Raw genomic sequence first — 17,879 nt, forward strand, 5'->3', positions numbered from 1 at the left:
CGCCCATCTGAAGAGCTAAATAAATTTTGATACGTGCAAACAGCTGACTGCCACACAGGCACTGGGACCCACAGAGAGGGGCTGGCTCCCAATGTTCTAAGATCTAAGGACACTTAAAACACTGTTTCGTTGATGGAAGAAAAGCAGATGGAGGAACCATGTATTTATAATAAAATATCATTTTAAAGCACTGTAGGTGTGCATGTATATACATATATGCATGTAGATGAACAGTGGAGAAGAGATATCGATCAATCTGACCCCCCCAAAAAAGAGCATTGGTTCCAATTATATAAAAAATCTAGAAAATGCAAATGAATCTATAGTGACTGAAAGCAGATCGGTAGTTGCTTTGGGGGAGGAGGGTGCAAGTGGGGGCGGATTACAAAGAAGAAACTTGCAGGTGCCGGAAACGTCCACTGTCTTTATGGTAATGATGGTTCAACAGATGTACACAGAAGTCAGAGTTCACCTGCTTTTACACTTTAAATACGCCCAGTTCATTCTATGTCTGTTATACTTCAATAAAGCTGTTCAAGAAAAAACTGAGCTCTGTGAAAAAACCAGCTCAAGAAAAAACCAGTGCTCTGTGACAATCTAGAAGGGTAGGATCGGTGTCGGGGGGAGGTGGGAGGGAGCTTCAGGAGGGAGGGGGCAGGCAGCACAGTGATGCTCTGGCTACTGTCTTCCATGTGAATAATAAACCATGTGTTTCAGTGTGAAATAAAAAAAGAGGGGGGGACATGTGGACGTACTTAAGGCTAATTCAGACTGACGTGTGGCAGGAACCAACACAACACTGGAAAGCAATTATCCTCCAATTAAAAATAAGTAAATAAATAAAAGAAAAACTTGAAATTTCAGAAAGCATCAATCACAAACCCATGATACCCAGCAGTTATTTTATGAGCTTTTTTTAAAAAAATTAAACAGACTAACTGAAAATACTTTCTAAGCAATTTAATTGCTGGTGATTTTCTTCTCCTTCTTCTCCCAGCTGACAAATGAGGGGGTGGGGAAAGGAGCTGGGGCCATGATGGGGGGAAGTTGAGGGGGTTTCTATTAACATTTTTCAATTTTTATTTATTTATTTTTGGCTGTGCTGGGTCTTCATGGCTACGCAGGTTCTTCTCTAGTTTTGGCGCCCGGGGGATGCTCTCTAGCTGCAGCGCACGGGCCTCCCCCTGGGGCAGCGTCTCTTGTCTCCAAGGATGGGCTTTAGAGCACAGACTCAATACTCGTGGTGCATGGTCTCAGTTGCTCCAAGGCATGTGGGATTTTCCCGGATCACAGATCGAATCTGTGTCTGCTGCATTGGCAGGCGGATTCTTTACCACTGAGCCACCAGTGAAACCCTCTATTAGCATTTAAAAAAAAATTTTTTTTTAATTTGGCTGCGCCAGGTCTTAGTTGTGGCCCACGGGATCTTTAGTTGCGGCATGCGGGATCTAGTTCCCTGACCAGGGATCAAACTTGGGCCCCCTGCATTGGGAGCTGGGAGTCTTAGCCGTTGGACCACCAGGGAAGTCCCAACATTTTAAAATCTTCATTAATTTCTAAAAAAAGCAGACATTCTTACACAGGAAAGCCATGTCCTCCTCCTGTTTGCACAGACCAAAATTCATGCCTGATGATTATATTTGCAAACAGCATTCAACACCAAGGAACAGTGAATCACGGGGCATTCCTCATGGCTCAGATGGTAAAGAATTTGCCTTCAATGCAGCAGACTCAAGTTCGATCCCGGGGTCAAGAAGATCCCCTGGAGAAGGAAATGGCAACCCATTCCAGTACTCTTGCCTGGAGAATCCCATGGACAGAGGAGCCTGGTGAGGCTACAGTCCACGGGGTCACGAAGAGTTGGACACAACTGAGCAACCAACACACACACACACACACACACAAAACATAGTATCACAGTCTATCACACTGGAAGGGACTTTGAAAGTCCCAACATGAAAGGAAAAAAAAATGTCTCACAGTCCACGAGAGGTCTCTGAGTCTTTCCTGGATCTTCGAGATTGTAAAAGCCCTTTTCCCAATAAGTATCACTACCCCCAAAAAAGGACAGTGCCAAGCGGCTTCTTACCTTTTCTCTTGGTTCTCTGGGAAGCTCACCGCTCAGCTCCAAACACTTCTCATATCTGACTTCGTTGCTTGAAGCTGCACTTGAAAACCTGGCACGAGAGACCCGAGTTACTTGTGTGCAGCCAGAAGCTGGGACTCCCTCCAGCCCACACCCCATAACTAGTTCAGGGACCCAGGGGTGAACACAGCACTGAGATCATCAGAGCAACCCTGCCCCATTTCCTCCAAGATGGGGCGTGTCCTTTCCAGTCGCCAAACCTCTCGGGCCCAGGAGGGAAAGAGCCTACCTTAAGCACAGCATCGCTGGGGGGGCGGCGGCCCCGGGCTCAGGGAAGGGGCCTGGGTGTTCGTGCCAGCTCTCCTTCCTGCCTCCCCGCTGAGGGAGCTGGGCTCAGGCTCGTGACCTCACCTGAGCCTCCGTCTCTTCATTTATAAAACGGGGATAATTAACGCCTCCCTATCGTCTTTGTAGGTCAGATAAGAGGCTACCCAAAGCCTTAATAGCTACATGAGGGTGTTGAGAGAGGAGCGAAGATGCCCCAGGAGCGATAATTAATGGCTGCAACCCCACAACAGCCAGCAGCCCCACCGCAGACCAACCGCGGGACTTGGGGGCAGTGGGCGGTCGGGGAATGCGTCGAGGAACAGGCTTGCCTCTGCCTCTGCCTCTCTGGGTGACCTTGGCCCAGTCTTGATCACTCTCTGGGCCTGTCTGCCTGCTGTAAAGGAGAAGCGAGAGAAAGGGGAGTTGGAGCTGGACTTTTCCCATCTCTGCAGAGTTCTCTGGAGCAGAGGCTGAGAGATTAGTTCAGGGTCGGGGGCCTGCAGCGAAGAGGGAAGTGAGACAAATCAAACATCTTGAACTTGACCCACGGGCAGCAGTCCAAGGGTTGACTCCAGGGACATGTGAGGCTGTGCAGGAGTTGTTTCTAAACCCAGAGCCTCGGTTTCCCTACCTGTCAGATGGGGATAACCTGAGGAACTGAGGGGCGGGGGACTCAGGGAGGGGAGGTGTATGAGGCCCTGATGAGGGTGCCCCTTCCTCTGTTTTCTGGTTTTGTTATTTTGCCCCGCCATGTAGCTTGCAAGATTTTAGCTCCCTGCCTAGGGATTGAACCTGGCAAAAGTGCTGAGTCCTAACTGCTGAATGGCCAGGGAGCGTCCCTCTTTCTCTGTTCCCTGAATTCAGGGGTTCTCAAGCCTGGCTGCACATGAAAATTACTTTGGAGACTTTGAAAAACCAAGATGAGAAGCCCTCCCCAGATCAGCTGAATCAGAGTCTCTGGGGGTGGGGGCCAGGCATCGATAATTTTTTTTCCAGGTCACTCCAAGTGCTGACAGCCAGTGGTCTCAGCTCTGGCCGAGCTGGTCGCCCTGGTTCCCAGGGCCGGAAGGGCACTCTGCCCAAAGCTCCCGCCCCCTGGAAGCTCAATCGCTGACAAACTATGTCGGTGGCATGCGTGCCATTAATGAGCTGGCGGACACACCCCGGTGGCGTCTCCCTGTCTTAGCCGAGAAGCCACTTGCGGAAAAACAAAGGAGGAAGAGATGTCAGGGGCCAGGCCATGCTCAGAAAATAATCATTAACCAACAGGATTCATCAAATCATTTGGGACTATTAATAATCACCAACATGTCCAGGGCTCCCTTGGGCTGAGCGATCTCCAGAGCTGAGTCCTGGCCTTAATCCTTTAATGCAGGTCTTAATATCATTTTCCTTTACGAGATGAAGAAACCGAGGCTCAAGGCAGGGAAAGTGACCCGCTCAAGTTATTGTGACCCATCTGATCTTGTTTGGGTTGGGGGCGGGGGGGCATTCATGGAGGTTTAGGCCATAAGTGAAGTGTCCTCGGACTTTACGAAAGGAAAGCTTAGTTATGGAGACAGGCTGAGCTGCAACTGCACGGGGCTCCTGACTTCCTCATGGTCCTCAACTTTCCTGTCCGCATCTGTGAAATGGGCTTGATACGACCTCCGAAAAGTGCAAAGAGGGGGAAGGGAGGAAAAAATGGGGCTCCTGGCCCTGCCACTGGCACACACAGTGAAGCGGTGCTATCCTCCACAACTCAGCCTCCTGATCTGAGAAGTGGGAGCTAATGCCACTTCCTCTCAGGGCTGCAGGTACCAAGAGTGCCCAGTACAGAACCTGGTGCCCTGCGGTATCCTCCTCCTGATGAGGAGGTCTCTGGTGAGGGGCCGGGGCTCTCGGAGGCTGGGGGAAACCCATGGGGTGTTCCCACTTACAGTTTGGTCAAGTCCGCTGACAGTGGCCGTGTCTGGACCGCCCTCCTCCTGAGCTCCGGCTTTGCTTCTGAGCTCTCGGTGGTCCAGCCTTTGATCCGCTCCTGGACACTCATGCCCACTTTCTCTGGCTCTGGCGGGATGGCTGGGGACTCGGGGGTGGCTGGCGGGGACTCAGACCCCACTGCCAAGGCCGAGGCTCCCTCCTCCCCAAACAGGCTAATGCGATTCTTCACGCTGCCCCTGGGGGTCTGCTCTCCCCCGACCCGGGTCTCTCCATCAGCCTCTCTGCTCTTGACCTCAGCCATGTCTTGGCCTTTTCCAGGCCTGGGCAGAGGGGACTGGGGGTCCTTGGCTGCCTTCTCTGGCTCCCCGTCCAGCTTGGCTTTCTCCTCGCCGAGACCCTGGGCACCGGTGGGGGTGACCCTGGCCGGGCCCCCCGTGGTTCTGAGGCTGCCCATCTCCCCCTGCTTGGACAGCAGCCTCTCCTTCCGTTCCTGGATCTTCTGGGCCACCTGCAGGAAATCGGAATCTGGGTCGTGTGGAGGTGGCTCTGCTTTGACCAGACACTCCCTGTCTACCCTGGGTTCTGGGTCCAGCCTCTCGGGTCCCCACCGCTGGAAGGCGGGCCCTGACGTGGCCTCGTCGGCCACCTTCCTCGCCAAGGCCTCTCTGCTCTCGAACCGGGCCGTGAGGTCCACGGACAGAGGCCTGGGCCTTCTCACCCACGTCTTCTCGGGAGGGGTGGGGGGCAGCTTCCCTGCCACGGCCACCCCGCCGGAGCCTGGCTTCGGAGTCTGAATGGACTCGGCGAAGATGGCCGACACAGGCCTTCTCTTCGGGCGAGGCCTGGGCGGCTCCGGGGCGGTGCCTCCCGCATCCTCCACACTGCTGGCCTTTGACAGAGGCTCCTTCGGGCCAGTCTCCTCTGGGGTGGCCACCGGCCTGGAGTCCTGAGGCAGGGAGGCTGGCCGGGGGAGGCTCCCCACGGGCTTTCGGGCTGGCAGGGCAGGCTTGGCGGCCACCTCAGGCCGGGGGGCAGAAGCGGGTCCCTGAGACACACCTGTGTCAGCCTCGCGAGCCCCTGGGCCGGCCCCCTGCCCCAGAGCGGGTCCAGCTTTGGTGCTTTCGAAGAAGACCGTGGGGTTTGGTGTGGGCCGCGGGATGGCGGCCTTGGGGAACAGAGACGTGCTTCTCGGGCGGTCCCCACTCCCCGCCGCCTGCCCCGCCAGGCCCGGCATCTTCTCGTCCAGACGCCCTGAGGCCACGTCCTGGGAGAGCCCCCCGGCAGGAGACGGCCTGGCTGGGCTGGGCCACAAGGGTGTCACGTCCGCGGCCTTCTCCTTGGAGAACGGTTTGGGGGCGAGTCTTGGCAGAGGAAGCAGGCGGACCGGGCTCCTGAGGGGGCTTTTTCCTTCCAAGAGCAGCGCTGAGGGGGGCCCGGGGGCATCGCCAGCCTGGCGGAAGTAGGTCCGCGTCAGGGCCTCCTCCTGGGAGAGCTCGCCCAGGCCCGGCACCCCCGTCAGGGAACTTATGGAGCCGACCTCCACCCGCGTCGCCATGGTTACGGTTGTGGATCCATGGGGAAGAAGCGCGTCAGAAATGGAGAGGCAACCACTAAAAAAAAAAATTTAAGTAAATTTAATATTCAGTCAGTGTCTGGGTTGAAGCAGAGAGATTTGGGCGGGTGGGGGGGAGATGAAGATGGATGAGGATCAAGGGACCGGAGCCCCAGGTCTGGACCACAGCTCTCCACTGACCACCGGGCAAGCCTGGGCCAGTGGCCTCCACCTCTCAGCTCTGGGCAAGGGCAGCGGACTAAAAGGCCTGACTCTGAAGCTCGTTCCAGCTCAAAGGGTGCCCAAACAGTGCCAACGTTCACTTGGACTTTCCCAACTCGTTTAATCTCAAGGCCAGCTTTCAGGGTAACAAACGACGCTCTCGGCTGTACAGACATGTAACTGACCTGAAGTCACTCAGAGGACAAAAGAGGCAAAGTTGGGATTCAAACCTGGGTCGGACTCCAGACGCATACCGCAGGCTCCCAGTGTGAGATTCCTGTCCCCGCCCCCCGCAGTATTTTCCCATTTCAGAGCCTGCCCACGTCGGGCTGATCCTCACCCTCTTCAGGACCAAGCAGAGAGGGCGGGTGACCAGCGCCAGCTCACACAGAGCCGGTGTTCCCAAGGTCACAGAGTTGGCAAGCGGCCTCAGAACTCCAGCTCCCCAGATCGTCCCATCTCTCTCCCCTTCCCAGTCTTTCCGGAAGCCTTAAAAAAAAAAAAGAAAAAAGCCATCCTCATTTTCCACTCCACCTGCTGTCATTATTTATTTATTTTTTGCCTTTGGGATCTTTTCAGCTGAACACCTATTTTAAGCTGACTGCCTTCAGAGTCTCAGGAAGAAGAGTATCATCAGCTAAGGATGAGAATTACCACGAGTCAGGCCTCAGGGAACCCAAGGGCTCCCTCTGTCTCACGAATCACATCCTCCTCCCTACAACGCTGCCAGATGGGCGTGTGATCATCGGCCCCTGTTCTGCAACAGCTCAGGCATGAGCCCCTTGCTCCTCCAACCATGAGCTCTGCTCTCTCAGGATAGGAGACCTCTCTCATCCATCCTCCAACGACCCTGAGAAGCAGGGCTTGTCCTTATCTCCCTTTGTAAGGATGGGGCCCAGAGAGGTTGCCCAACTTGCCAACCATCACACAGCTGAAACCGATCTCAAGTCCTGGATCCATTCAACTCTTCCCTTTTAACAGTAACGTCCTGTTCCTTCCCGGTTTTAAAAACTGCCAGACGATTTGCTGTTCTCGATGCATCCCCTACCCTAAAAAGCCCACCTTCACGCCAGTGCTCTGTTTCCCTACAAAACTGCCCCCAGCCTGCCCCCTCGTCTAGATGGGCTAAAAGTAGAAGGTGTTTTACTTCAACGCAAGCCTCCCGCTTCCCTTCCGGGGGCCCCACACTGCTGCCCCCGGCTCTGACTCACACTGCAGGCTGCAGGAAAGAAAGGCGGACAGATTCTGATCTTTTCTCTTCCCTACACGCTCGATGGTGCTAAACCGATTTCTTCTTCCCAATGCAGAGAACACCGTCTAGACGGGGTCAGAGGCAGAAGAGAAGGACAGAAGCAGAGAACCAGGAAATCGAGACTTGGGAGGAATCTGTCGGCAGTGACCCAGGGCGGAGTGCATAGGCATGCAAAGTCCTGCCCCAAACCGGGACTGCTCATCATTAGAGCCAGCTCCCATGACCTCCGGGATACAGGTGTGAGACATGGGACAAGGACAGGATATTCAGGGAACAGAGAGAAAATCCCTTGGCAGAACCCACAGGAGCCCCACTTACCCAAGCTGGCAGGTCCTGGCTGCGGACGTGTGACTGCCCGAGAAAGCAAGCAGAATCGCATCTCATCGCGGATGAACGGGGCTGTCTGCACACTCCCCTGGCAGAAGCCGGCAAGGTGTGGGGTGCGGGGGTGGGCAACAGGGGTAGGCTGGTCCCGGCAGGCTGAGTTTCGGGCAGTTCTGGGGAGACAGAGGGCGACAGGCTCGGTTCTGGGGTTCTGGCAAAAATATGGGCACAGACAGCACGAAAGCTTTCGAGCTCCAACCGCATCCCACTGGCATCTCTGCCAGCTTGTAAAACTCAACGCTCCTGTCAGCTTTGCAGTATTGTCGCCTTGTGAATACACGTGGGCATCAAGGGTGCGGAGTCCGCAGTCGGCGCTCAATTAAAAACCGCCCCTGTTCCTCTGAAATGTGTTTTATTGAGCACCTACTGTGTGCAGAGGGATGAATAAGAAATATCTCCTTTGTTCGGGGAATTAAGAGCCTTGTGTGAGAAACACACACAAGCAACCATGCTGGGCAACAAACATGCCTTATAAAGAGGGACATGGGGGGGTGCTTCCCTGGTGGTTCAGCGGTTAAGATCCCACGCTCCCAAAGAAGGGAACACAGGTTTGATCCCTGGACAGGGAACTAAGATCCCGCGTGCTGCAAAGTGTGGCCAAAAATAAATAAATAAATAAACCAAAAAGTTAAAAAACAAAGGGGGCTTCCCAGGAGGCTCAATGGTAAAGAATCCACCAGCCAATGCAGGAGCTGCAAGATACATGGGAGCAATACCCGGATGGGGAAGCTCCCCTGGAGGAGGAAATGGCAACCCACTCCAGTATTCTTGCCTGGAGAATCCCAAGAACAGCGGAGCCTGGCGGGCTGTGGTCCATGGGGTCACAAAGAGTCAGACACGCCTGAGAGACTGAGCTACTAAGCACGCATGCAAATCAAGGGGGACATGGGAGCACAGAAAAAAGGAAGGTTAACTGCCTAGAGCTGGGAGTGCTGGTCCCAGGAGACTCCCCTGGCCTAGAGGAGGTAACTCATGAACACCAGGGAGCTGGCGAACTTGGGAGCTGGTGCCCCTGGTTGTCCGGCTCAGCAGCACTTGGAGGTCCTCACACGCCTCCTCAGGGCCTTTGCACATGCTATCTCTGCTCTCTGAGATGCTTCTGTCGCTTCACATAGGCACTGGCCCAGCCCTGAGGTCACAGTTTAGACACCGCTGCCCGCCTCCAATCCAGTACTCTTACATGCCCAGAGACCCGCAGACACACGGCAGGACTCATCTCAATACACAGTTATATTTCGTAGTGCAGGATCCCTCGCTTCATATCAACGGAGGTCCCCAGAGGGCACCCCAGCAGCTAGCACAGTGGCCTGGCAGATTAAGAGCACTGAATGCATCATTATTGACTGAATAAATAAATGAAGAACTATCTTCCTGGCCCTGCTGTCCACATGCTGCTAAGATTCTGAGTAAGGGCAGGAGTCCTGAGTTTCGTGACACGGAACAGTCTAGGATACAAGGTGAGCAAGTTCCTCTGGCAAGCTCTGGCGCGGCCGTGGGTCAAGCGCTACTGAGTGACAGAACCAAAGAGCTGTGAAGAGCTCCGCTGGGCAGCTCAGCCCGCCGCCCCCACCAACAGGTCCCACTGCCGGGGACAGGCCACCGTCAGACACCTGCTGTGATGGCATCAACCCCACACTGTCACACGGGCTCATCTGCCCAAAGGTGGAACGAACGGATGCTTCTCTGTACGGCTTTTCCTGGGAAGGACCACCAAGAGCATCGTTGCTGAAGCAGGGTCCATGGCTTACAAATGTCGCCTGCAACTTTGGGATCCCTGAACGCATTTCAGGGGCCAGACTGCAGGGGGGGAAACAGGGGAAAACAAGATAAAAGATTCTTGGTCCACTTCTTCCTTAACCAGAAGGGTGTCTCTGTTATCCGTAATTTCCTTTCTATCTTGGGCTCCCTCTCAAGTTTCCATTTAAAATGCCAGGCAGATGCCTGATCTATAAATATGGTTGCGGGAACGAATCAATGAATGAATCAATCAGTGAACACAGTGGGGGTGGGGTGGGGAAAGAGCTTTTAAACCACCGTAGTGGATGGCTAAATAATATTTTGAAGTCTTTCCCAAACCTAGAAACCCATGAATCTCAGGTTTTCCTTTAACCTGTTGTAAAATACAAGGAAACCGACTGAAATGTATGCTTTAAAATCTTACTTTAAATGCATCACATATGTTATGCTTAATTTAAGAGATGTTAGTCTCTTCCAAAACATTTCAGAAGCCCACTCACACAGAAGACAGATGCTGTTTTTTTTTTTTGTTTTTTTTTCCTGGGGTGGCCTGGCTCGCTCTTTTTAAATATATTCGCACGGTGGCCAGAGTAAGGGAAACATGAGCTCGCTGGAGAAAGCAGGAATGCCAGGTATGAGCTGTGTCTGGTTTTATCTACGAATCAACATGGAGGTCGACTTGGAGGGTGACAGACGGGCAGCTCTGGGAGGTCAGGAGGCTACAGTGGACCAGGACACGGAGGATTTGTGGGCAGCAGCAGTAGGGGTAGCGGCGGGTGGACCTCTGCTGTCCCTGAACCTGCCAAGTCCACAGGCTCGAGCTCCCTGGATTGATCTGCAAGGTTTGAGATTCCCATTTCCTGCAATTTTACACAGGGAAAAACCATGTTCCTGGGAGTTGAGTCACCGACACCAATAGTGGCTGAAATTAGACAGGCGCCCGATCAAGAGCATTCATCCCTCCATCCTTCTGACCTTCCTTCTACAAGTCGGGCTCTGCGCCGGATGCCGGGGGCACGGCCGTGGAGTGCACAGGCTCCTGGGGGATCCGAGAGAAGCTTGAAGGGACGGAGCAGGAGGAGCCCTTCCATTCAGAACCTGGCTATTTGGCAGCTTCTCTCTCAGATTTGGAGGCGTTGATTCATTCTAACAGCTGTTGTCGATCTCTCATAATTACACCCCTAAATCTGATCCGAGAGCTCACAGTCATTCACTCAGCCGGCTCTGGGTGCCGTTTTCCTGGGAATGCCACCATCTGCTGAGGGCTGGGAGCCAGTCCTGACATCTCCCAGCATCTTCCGGAATGTAACCTGGCCTCCCAAATCTGCAAATCCATCCCACGTGGCACCCCGTGCAAGGTGCCAAGTACATGTCCAGTTGCCCCCAGGAGAGCAGGACTATGATAAACGCGCGTACTTGGTCCACCCACAGACCCCAGCAGGAGAGGGATCAACATCTAATGTCAATGGCGTGTGTGCATACCCTCCTTTCCCTCCCCATGGCTGTGCCTCTAGTTCATTCATTCATTCATTCCAATACACAATTACTGAGCACCTACTCAACTGGCGCTAGTGGTATAAAGAACCCGCCTGCCAGCGCAGGAGATGTAAAAGACACGAGTTTAACCCCTGGGTTGGGAAAGATCCCCTGGAGAAGGAAATGGCAACCCACTCCATTATTCTTGCCTAGAGAATCCCATGGACAGAAGAGTCTGGCAGTTTACAGTCCACAGGGTCGCAAAGAGCCAAAAACGGCTGAAGCGACTTAGCATGCACACACACCATGAGTCAGGCTCTGTGGATACGCAGTGAACAAAACATACAGAAAGCCCTGTTCCCATGGAGCTGACAGTGATGAAGTCGGGGACAGACCACAGATGACATAAACAAGCAGGACACACAGGCAATCAGGTAAGTGACTTTTCTCTGCTGGCGCCTCCTCCAATCTGTTCTGGCAGCAGCCGGAGGGATTCTCCAGTACACAGGGGTCATCATGCCACTCCCCTGCTCAAAGCCCACCTGGGTGGGTCTCCCCACTGCCCTCTGAAGGAAGACCAAACTCCCCTGGGGCCCACGGCAGGGTCTGGATCCTCTCCAGCTTCAGTCTCTTGATGGACGGCTCCCCCTCTGTCTGTCTGTCCCTCACACTCACTCATACACTTCAGGACATGAACCCCGGGCGGGTCACGAGACACCCTGTGCTTTTCCTCGCTTCACTGCCATTTCCTGCCTGGCTAACTTCAGCACCAGCCACCTCCTCCGGGAAGCCTTCCCTGATGCCCCAGGGCAGGTCCAGGTACCACCTCCCGGCTCTGCTATCCAACTCTCCTAGCTCCTCCCTAGCCCAGCGCTGATCCTGCATGTGGTAACTGCCTCCAGACTGGGAGCTCCTGGCCAGGAGGGTCCTGAGTCCAGTTCACAGCTGTTTTCCCCAGAGTCTGGCACCGTACCAGACATGAGGTCAGGGTGCAAAAAATACCTCCAGGGAGAGCATGCCTGAGAGAAGAAAATAATAGCATCCAGGGCAGGTGTGGGTGTGGGAAGCTGACATGCTCACCTGCTCCTGGGGACAATGCAAGTGACAGAAGCAGTGTGGCAATATTCACTTCCCACTATTATTTTTGGAGATCCCATCAAGAGTCAAGGACTAAGTGACTCTGCACCTTCTGCCTTCTCCCATGTATTACCACCATTCTACAGATGCGGAAAATGAGTCAGATCTCAAGCTAGTGAGGGGGAATGTTACGGCTGAAATCTTCTGACTATGAATCAAGTGTTTTCCCCACATACACCTCACCCCCAAAACATTCATTTATTTTTAACTTGCTAGTCCCGAGTCTAAAGTGTGGTGTGGTAGGGCTTAGCTGCTCCGTTGTGTCCAACTCTTTGAGACCCCCTGAACTGTAGCCCACCAGGCTTCTCGGTCCAGGGGATTTCCCAGGCAAGAATACTGGAGTGATTGGCCATTTCCTCCCCCAGGGGATCTTTCCAATCCGGAGATCGAACCTGCATCTTCTGTGGCTCCTGCACTGTGGGCGGATTCTTTACCACTGAGCCATAGAGGAAGCACTCTCCGGAAGGAATCTAAAGAAAGAAAAAACCACATACACAGAGATGCCCTCTGCGGTGTTATCCATCCCACTGCAATATGCAATAATGACACATCCCAGATTTATGCTGATAGACCTTATTTGAAAACACTCAGGACTCAAAAGCCATTTGAGATTTCAGAGTTGCAAAGTCAGCAGGCAGACCAGCTCACGGGTTTCCAGCCTGCCCACAAGTGGCATAAAAGTCCCTTCACACTACATGGCCTGAGTTTGTGATCAGAAGAGATGGTTGCCATGGCAGTCATGGCAAAAACTCAGAAATAATCCACATTCTCCCCAAAAGGTGAACGCCTCTCAGCCACATGTAAGGGGCTATTCTGCATCTCTTGAAAGTGAGAGTTGGAGGGGCGGGGTGGTGGAATCTGCGTAGGAAAAGTGGGAAGAGCTTATGAGAATGCCATTGAAGAGAGGGTGACAGATGGAATATTTTTAAAATATTTATTTTGGCCATGCCATGTCTTGGGTGCAGCATGTGAACTCTTAGCTGCAGCATGTGGGATCTAGTTTCCTGACCAGGGATCGAATCCGGGCCCCCTGCAACGGGAACATAGAGTCTTAGCCACTGGACCACCAGGAAGTCCTTGGATGGGATATTTTTTTGTACTCAAGGCTGTGACAATGGCAAAGATTGTTTGAACAAATGGTCAAGGTCTGGCAGAGAAAAGGGACAGATGAAAAATAAAAATGTGTCAGGGACCTGGAGAGGAATTGCTATATTTATAAATTGCCTTTCACTTGAGATTCCTTATTTCCATTCATGTTGTTTGTGCAAACATTTCTTTTTAGGCTTCAATACCAGAAGTCCCCCTCAGAGCTGTGTTCTCCCCATTGATTCAAGATGGAGAGGCACCAAGGCTCCCTTCCTGCCCATTTCAGAGCTTCCAAAAGCCAAGGATAAAGATAAATATTATTTATTAAGCACCATACCGTGTGCCAGGAACTGTGCTAAGTGCTTTAGGAAGATGACCTCATGCATCTCCTTAACAACACAAAGAAGCAGGTCCTGGGACTTCCCTGGTGGTCCAGCAGTTAAGGCGCTTCGCTTCCACCGCAAGGGGTGCAGGTTCCATCCCTCACTGGGATGGAACTAAGATCCCGCCTGCAAGAGCAGCAAAAAAAAAAGAAGGCCCTAACAGAAGCCCGTGTTACTGGTGAGGAAACTGAAGCTGGAGTAGCAAACGGATCTGCTGTGGGAGGTGGGAGTTACCCTGATCCACGCTCCCTGCCTGCAGGATTTCTTCCAAAACCCACATGGGCTTAACCAGAACATGTGCTTTTATGGTGTTACAATGTAAAGGGCACTTAACACCCATAAGGGCAGCTATTATCATTCTCAAAAGTGCCCATGTTGGGACAGTGAATTATTCTGTCATCCTACTTTTTAAAGAATCCTGTGGTAGAAGCCACATAACATAAAATTCATCATTTCAAAGTGTGCAAGCAGTGACATTTACTAAATTCACGGCATTGTGCAACCACTGCCACAGTCTAGTTCCAAAACGCTTTCAGCGCTGCAAAGGAAACCCCACACCCAACAAGCTAAGCATCACTCCCTCTTCCTCGTCGCCCCCACCCCCCACCCCCGCCCCCATCCTCTGGCAAGCACTACTCTGCTCTCCGTCTCCACAGAGTTGCCATTTCTGGATATTTCAAAGAAATGGAATCATCCAACATGTCTCTCACCCTCGTTTTGGCCTCAGTTCCTCCACCAACTCGAAATGAGAGCTTGGACAAGTCCCCGCCAGATTCTGCGATTCTCATTTGGCTCAATGCCAGGACTTATCAGATCTGCATTATGCAACTTCTCTCTGTCCATGGTTCATCACCCAAGCCCCAGCCTCCCACCCTCCACCGTGGAGCCCAGTTCTCTGGATTCTGAGCTGCCTGTTCCACGTCCCCTGGTCCCCCATGACTCTTTCTGAACTGGTGCTGAATAACGACTGTTGGGGGATTCAATAAAATTCTTATTCCGTGTTGACAGAAGTAGAGAGCTGAGTGTCTTACTGGAATATGTGTGATTTTTGTTAAGAACTGCCTTCATTAGTAAGGCCTTGACTTCTGTGTCAATTTCAAGTTGTACTGAATTAAGAGCTGGGGCATCTGACCCTTCAGACTCCAATCCACAGGAACAGGTTGAGGGGGTTATCCCCCAACTGGTCCCAGACCACTCGATGTGGGTGGCACGCATTCACACCCACACAGAGGATCCTGTGGTTTATAGAAAGCGCTTGGGAAATGCTGATATGTGTAAACTCATGTCTTTCCAGCAAGACTTTTTGGAGCCTTTGGTGTGAGCTAATTGGCGTCTTATACACTCCACAGCATAATCTAAACTGCTTCACCCCAGCACCCCTCCTCCAGGTGCAACTGCTGATTTGGAGAAAGAATGTTACGAGTGACCTTTATGCCTCTATGTAAACATCCGTCTTTTCAACTTTCATTGGCCTGTTCCTTCCTACTATTTGTGCTATTTTGGGACTGGCTACAGGGGCCTCACCCCTAAACCATTAATCAGGCAGCTTTTTTTGCTTTTGTTTGTTTTTCTCTGGATCCAGGATGGGCAAACTACAGTCTGCAGGCCACATCCGGCCCACTGCTTGTTCTTGTAAATAAAGTTTTATTAGAATACAGACAAAGCCACTCATTTACATGTAATCGATGGCTTCTTCCAAGGTATTAGGAGACCTGAGTGGTTGCCACAGAGGCCATATGGCCCACAAAGCCTTAAACTTTTACTCTCTGGCCCTTTACAGAGTTTGTGACCCGCTGCTCTAGACTGTGGAGAACTCAGTCCCCTGAGAGACCGATTGCACTCCCCCAAGGATATGACATCCCCCTCCTTAAATTACCTAAAGCTCTCACACTTCTGGCAGACACCCATGCCTTCATTAAATCTTTTCAGGCTCTCCACATGACAATTACAGAAAAACTCAAAAATATGGATAAGCAAAATGTTTTTAATAATCCTAAATCCCACCACCCAGAGCCAACAGCCATCATTAGCAATCTGATGTCCAACAATCTGGCCATTTCCAATAAAAGTGGGGACTTACTCTCAAAACTAAAATGGAATCAGGGCACGCCGTTAGGAACTTGCCTTGTTTCAAAATTTCAAAATTACGTCATAAACATCTTTCACATCAAATAACTGTGTAACCTGTAAAGCCGTTTTTCATGCTTTGTAGTATTCCATTACATGGCTATCTCATCATTATACTGAAACCACCCCCCACTATTGTATCCCTAGGCTGTTTCCAATCACTGACTGTTAAAACCAACACTGCAATGAACACTCACATGCAATGACTTTCCCAAGATAAATGTTGCCTAGAAGTGGGCTGGCTGGTTCCAAGGGTGTACACCATTTTTTTTTCTCCCCGAGCTTTGGATATATGCAGAATGGACCTTTACACCAAAGGAAAAAACATTCCATGATGACTCACTTCAAAGCTTAGGAGGCCAGGGTTCTTAACCTCTAACCTGGGGCAGACCCAATAAAGATGTCTAATGAGCAATAAACTGGGGCCCTGGGGGCGCTGGCTGTGCCATCACTGGGATCTCTACTGGTTCTCATTTACGGCCGGACCATCACACGCTTGGCTGTAAAATTTGCGAGCACAATTAAAACCAGTTGGTCACAGGGAGAGAAGAGTCTAGGCCCGGCCAGAAAGCTATGTGAGGCCTGAACGCACGTAGGAGGGGGGCGGGGAGGAAGCCCCACCCCAGGAATGACGTTCAGAGAGGAGGCACTTGAACCTAGGAGCTCAACTCTACACACGCACAGCACGAGAATGTGAGCATAAAGCGCGCTCTCTTTAGGGGGCCTAAGAGGTGCACATCGCCCTTCAGAAAAATAAATAATTCCCCCCCCCTCCCCCCCGGCCCCCCGAGCACGGATAGATTCCTGAGGGAATTAGCCTATTTTGGCCCAAGAGCTGCCTTAAGTTCAGGTTCAAACCCGGGGAAGGTCTGATCATCTCACACACCAGCCCCCACCGCCCCCCACCCCCCAGCTCCAAAATAAATGGCTCCCACTGTCCATTGCCTTGGGGAAGGTATTCTAGACCATCTGCACCCACCCACCCACACATAGGCCAAAACTAACAAACTTGATCTATATTACAGGCCCTGCCTGCACTTCCAGATTCCCAAAGAGGTCCCATGATCTGAGTATCTTTTTCACTTATTTCTTCTCCATGGAGAACCCTTTCAGTTCAATTCAGTTCAGTCGCTCAGTCGTGTCCAACTCTGCAACCCCATGCATTGCAGCATGCCAGGCCTCCCTGTCCATCACCAGCTCCCGGACTTTACTCAAACTCATGTCCATCGAGTCGGTGATGCCATCCAGCCATCTCATCCTCTGTCGTCCCCTTCCCCTCCTGCCCCCAATCCCTCCAGCATCAGGATCTTTTCCAATGAGTCAACTCTTCGCATGAGGTGGCCAAAGGATTGGCATTTCAGCTTCAACATCAGTCCTTCCAATGAACACGCAGGACTGATCTCTTTTAGGATGGACTGGTTGGATCTCCTTGTAGTCCATGGGACTCTCTCAAGAGTCTTCTCCAACACCACAGTTTAAAAGCATCAATTCTTCGGCGCTCAGCTTTCTTCACAGTCCAACTCCTTTACCCCACAGCAAAATTTCCATTTGCCCAAATCCCACCCGTGATTTCAGGGCAGATGGAGGGACACCTCTTCCAGGAAGCCTATGCAGATTTCCTAAGCCAAAGTGTCTTCCGACCTTCTTTGACAATCTGCCTGATCCTCAAGCCCTGCATCAGAGACAAAGCGTGAGGGTCTCCCCTGGCAAAATTTACGGATCCCTCCCCAGCTGGCACAGGACATAGACCCCTCTGGCTCTGGGTTCCTCTTCCCAGAACCTACATGATGCCTGGCAGAGGCAAGGCAGAATAGGAGAGCATGGGGCTCCGCAGAGGTGGAAGACAGTCCATGAGGGACACATGGTGGTCTTTGGTAACACTTAGGGTGCTCTGAAGGGCTTTTTGGGTGGCTCAGTGGTAAAGAATCTGCCTGCCAATGCACAGGAGCCTGGCAGGCTATAGTCCATGGGGTGGCAAAGAGTTGGTCATGACTGAGCGTGTGCACTCTTAGACACACACACACACACACACACACACACACACACACACACACGATGCTCTGATACCCAGGTATAGCATGAAGCTTTGATGAATGACGTCCTGTGAAAACTATTTCCTTTCTGATTCTCATGAGTGCCTTCCCATGAAGTCCTGAGGCCATCTCTGCTTGGTGCCCCATGACTTTA

At 52.1% G+C, this 17,879-nt stretch overlaps 1 protein-coding gene across 5 annotated transcripts in view; it reads right to left on the reverse strand.

The window, feature by feature from the left end:
* KIAA1671 (KIAA1671 ortholog) overlaps positions 1-17,879 on the reverse strand; it is a 172,225-nt gene that overhangs the window by 116,479 nt on the left and 37,867 nt on the right. For 3 of the 5 annotated variants that reach the window (XM_061141660.1, XM_061141664.1, XM_061141663.1), the window contains 3 exons: positions 7,681-7,859; positions 4,333-5,946; positions 2,090-2,177 (listed from right to left, as the gene is read on the reverse strand). In XM_061141660.1, the coding sequence (XP_060997643.1) occupies positions 2,090-2,177; positions 4,333-5,891 (1,647 nt within the window). In that variant the 5' untranslated portion in view covers positions 5,892-5,946; positions 7,681-7,859. Of the gene's footprint in view, positions 1-2,089; positions 2,178-4,332; positions 5,947-6,450; positions 6,600-7,321; positions 7,431-7,680; positions 7,860-17,879 lie in introns of those variants that run through there. The other 2 variants (XM_061141661.1, XM_061141662.1) reach the window with 2 other exon arrangements.

Source organism: Dama dama, chromosome 5 (assembly GCF_033118175.1).
Source record: "Dama dama isolate Ldn47 chromosome 5, ASM3311817v1, whole genome shotgun sequence".
Taxonomy (NCBI): domain Eukaryota; kingdom Metazoa; phylum Chordata; class Mammalia; order Artiodactyla; family Cervidae; genus Dama; species Dama dama.